The sequence below is a fragment of the Electrona antarctica genome (assembly GCF_951216825.1).
Source record: "Electrona antarctica genome assembly, chromosome: 23".
NCBI classification, from domain to species: Eukaryota; Metazoa; Chordata; class Actinopteri; order Myctophiformes; family Myctophidae; genus Electrona; species Electrona antarctica.
Window position 1 is genome coordinate 12,686,887 of NC_136804.1, and position 3,419 is coordinate 12,690,305.

General features: G+C 39.9%; 1 protein-coding gene across 2 annotated transcripts in view; it reads left to right on the plus strand.

The window, feature by feature from the left end:
* Positions 1 to 2,497, plus strand: part of mdm1 (Mdm1 nuclear protein) — a 64,585-nt gene extending 62,088 nt beyond the window's left edge. For both annotated transcript variants that reach the window (XM_079494812.1, XM_079494811.1), the window contains 2 exons: positions 76 to 123; positions 403 to 2,497. In XM_079494812.1, the coding sequence (XP_079350938.1) occupies positions 76 to 123; positions 403 to 512 (158 nt within the window). In that variant the 3' untranslated portion in view covers positions 513 to 2,497. The remainder of the gene's footprint in view (positions 1 to 75; positions 124 to 402) is intronic.
* Positions 2,498 to 3,419: the final 922 nt, after the last annotated feature.

Below are 3,419 nucleotides of genomic sequence, written 5' to 3' on the forward strand. Positions count from 1 at the left end.
TCTACCCTACCCTACCCTACCCTACCCTACCCTACTCTACCCTACCCTACCCTACCCTACTCTACTCTACTCTAGGGGAGATAGGATGCAGGATACAAGGAGCAGGATGTGGATCAGATGAAGGTATCTGTGTTTCATCTAAACTAGTTAACGTTATGCTTATACTACCTCTAGCACTGCTGGCTTCATATCCTACCAGGACCTCTAGTACTGCTGGGTTTATATCCTGCCAATTACCATTATGGTTTTATATATTTTAAAGTACCACTAATTTTTCAAAGTAATTTGTATGCCATTGTATGCCATGGCATACATTGCTTATTCGTTCACAAAATAAGATATAACTGATGTAATAAAGTAATTTGCATCATTCCTCTTCCCCTCTTTCCTTCCTTCGACCAGATGACCGCTTTTCTGTGTTGTCATGGCGATCGGCTGCTTCCTGCTCGGAGGCCTCGGCGGTGTTGGAGCGCACACAGAGGAGACGAGACAAGTTCTGGGGCAAAAAATGACACGTAACCCTGGCTTCACTATTCTCAACATTGTCATTAGTTTTTGATTATTATTATTGCTATTTTTTTAAACTGATGTCAATTCTCAAAGATGTGTCATGTTTGTCAACAACTACACTATTACAGTATGTAATTTTTCTGAATTTACAATTTAGGCATTTAGCTCTTAATCCAAAGCGATTTGCGAAGCAAGGACAACACATGGTAATAATCGCAGAGCAGTCATCCCCCCAGGCTAGAGGATAAACATCCTGCCACCCTCCTAGCCAACTCTCCTGTCACTACTATCCTGAACTAGCAAATTCAATTGCAGACATGCAAGTTCACTGGTACAAGGTGACATTCAATTCCAAAATCAACACCAAAATATGTGACAACATACCCCAAAACCTCAGAATTATTAGTCTTAATGTCTGTGAACATTCGTTTCAGCCCGAGCTCTTTTCGCCCCTTTTTCAGAGTACCGACGCTCGGCAAAACTTGCACTAAAACAAATGTAGCCTATTGCAGCACCGTCTTGAAATCACAGACATGTAGAGTTGCCGAAGCATGCATGAATTTTGTTTTGGGTGATCAGAACATTCAGGGAGGTAGAATCGACGTGTTGTGACCTTATAGATGAGCTATCTTAACAATGTTTGATACTAGCATTTGTTTCGTTTTTGAACAATTCTGAAATTCTAAATTACTTTTTTAGAAAAATGAATAATGATAGGAAATGTGGTATTTACCTTTGTTTGATGCATTAAAAATGGGTCCCGACCCATTGTTTGGGAAACCTGTGTTATACGGTACTCTGTGTAGAAACTAGATTGGCCATTATAAACCGTTTTCAAACTAATAACTGTCACTGAGGTTAACTTGAATTTAAGACGGTTAACCCATTTAGACCTGAGCCTGATTCTAAAACAGTTTTCTGTTGCTATTTTATGGCTATATTGGCTATACTTTCATGTCAAGGACCCCCAAAATTATAAGAATTTTGAAAGAAAGAAAAAAGATATCCTTGATGTGATGACTCGAGAGGAAATCTAGAAGAACGTGATAACTCACCGACGTTGTCGTTAGCCAGTTCCCTGTGCTACTAGCCTTTTCATTTACCGTCGACACAGCAATCTCGGAAGCCATCGACACATGTTTTTAATAATAATCGTTTGCAAAGCGGAATGTGTCTTGAGGAATTACCATAGAGTATATATATAATAGAGACTGAACTGGCGCGAAGCTCCGCCCCCCCAGCTATTCATGTCAGTGGAAGTTGCTCAGTGGCGTTTTGAAGCACCCGGAAGACTGCCGGAAGTCCCTCCCAGGACCTCAACTTTGAGGTCCTGAGTGACGTAGGGCAACCGAGCGCTCAACGTTAAAGCCCAGCTGCACGGGGTTTCCCGGTCATGAATCCACGGGTCCGCCTGTAGTCCCTCCTCCTACCACTAGGACCCAGAGCTTCAACGTTGGAAAGTCTGCCTGCCCCCTTGGGAATTACCCAGACAGGTCTCCCATTTTTATGCGAGAACTTCTGGGAACCCAAACACTACAAAAAAACATATCGATGAGCCTTTGAGCAACACTTGAATCCATTAAAACCGGAGAAGGTATCAGTGTCATTTCAGAGTTATATACAGCAACATGTTTTTCAGAAAACACCCAACAATAGCAGATATACAAGCGTACTGCGATCTTCTATTTTTGAGAAAAAGGATTTAGAACAGTGATTCACAAAAATAGCAGATAAGCTCACTGCGATAATACGCATTATCAATAGAAGTCAGTAAAAAACGGCTAGGGCGGAATTCTCCTTTAATACGTAATCATTTTGGGAGTCCTTTGACAAGAAAAAGTTTGAGGACTACTGAATTAGAAGGCATTTGTAGGCCTCAGGTGAGGTCACCATGGGTTCATTCATGGTGCTGCCCACGGTCAGTGTGACGTTTTGTAAACTTTGTCAGTCTGAACATTGCATTAGAAATTAAATTACATGTTCTGTGTTTGCGTGTGTTTGCAACTTTGTTTGAGGAATTATTATTGTTTTGTGTGAGAAACATTTTGTTTGCTTTTGTTGCTGCAGTTACATTACTCTCTCTCTCTCTCTCTCTCTCTCTCTCTCTCTCTCTCTCTCTCTCTCTCTCTCTCTCTCTCTCTCTCTCTCTCTCTCTCTCTCTCTCTATATATATGGTGTAATGTTCTGTAATTTATAGCTGATCAAATATTTTGTATTTGTACAATTATTCAAAGCACATTATTATGAATTGATTAATTAGTTGTGGTAATTAAAATCGAATTTAAAGGTGGGGTCAAAAAGCACTCTTGGCATTTTTGCCAAGGGGTTTCACAAGGGCGGATCAAGAGATTGAAGTGAAGCATTTATTTTCAGCGTGTTGGTTTAGCAGGTAGGCTGACAGACAGATTAACTGTGACATGTGTTAACAGTCAATCTGATGCTTATTTTTATAGCCTATCTCACTCCATCTCTTGACTGAGTAAAAGCACTTGTGTTTTAACATACTGAAGTATTCAAAAGTACATGCTTTTTAAAAATGCTGAAGATTTGCTTTCAAATATCAATGCATTGCTGTATTCAAATGAAGTAAATTTCCAAAACGACTTTTCATAAATTGGAAATGGCAGATCACAACAGGTCAGTGAGCTTGTAGATCTATTTGAAATAGGGCTTATAGAGCATCGCAGTCCCGCCCCCTACCAGGGACCAGGAAATGATTGCCGAATGCAAACGAAAATAAAACCCTGGGTACCGAGGCTACGATGCAATAAACTTTAAAAACTTTACATTTTATTTGACCAAAGTTTCACCAAATAAAAATGTGTGTAAATACCAACATAGTGCTTTGAGTGTTGTCAAACAAGTCTGAAGTGATCTATGAAATCTATGAATGAGTTTAATCTGCAATA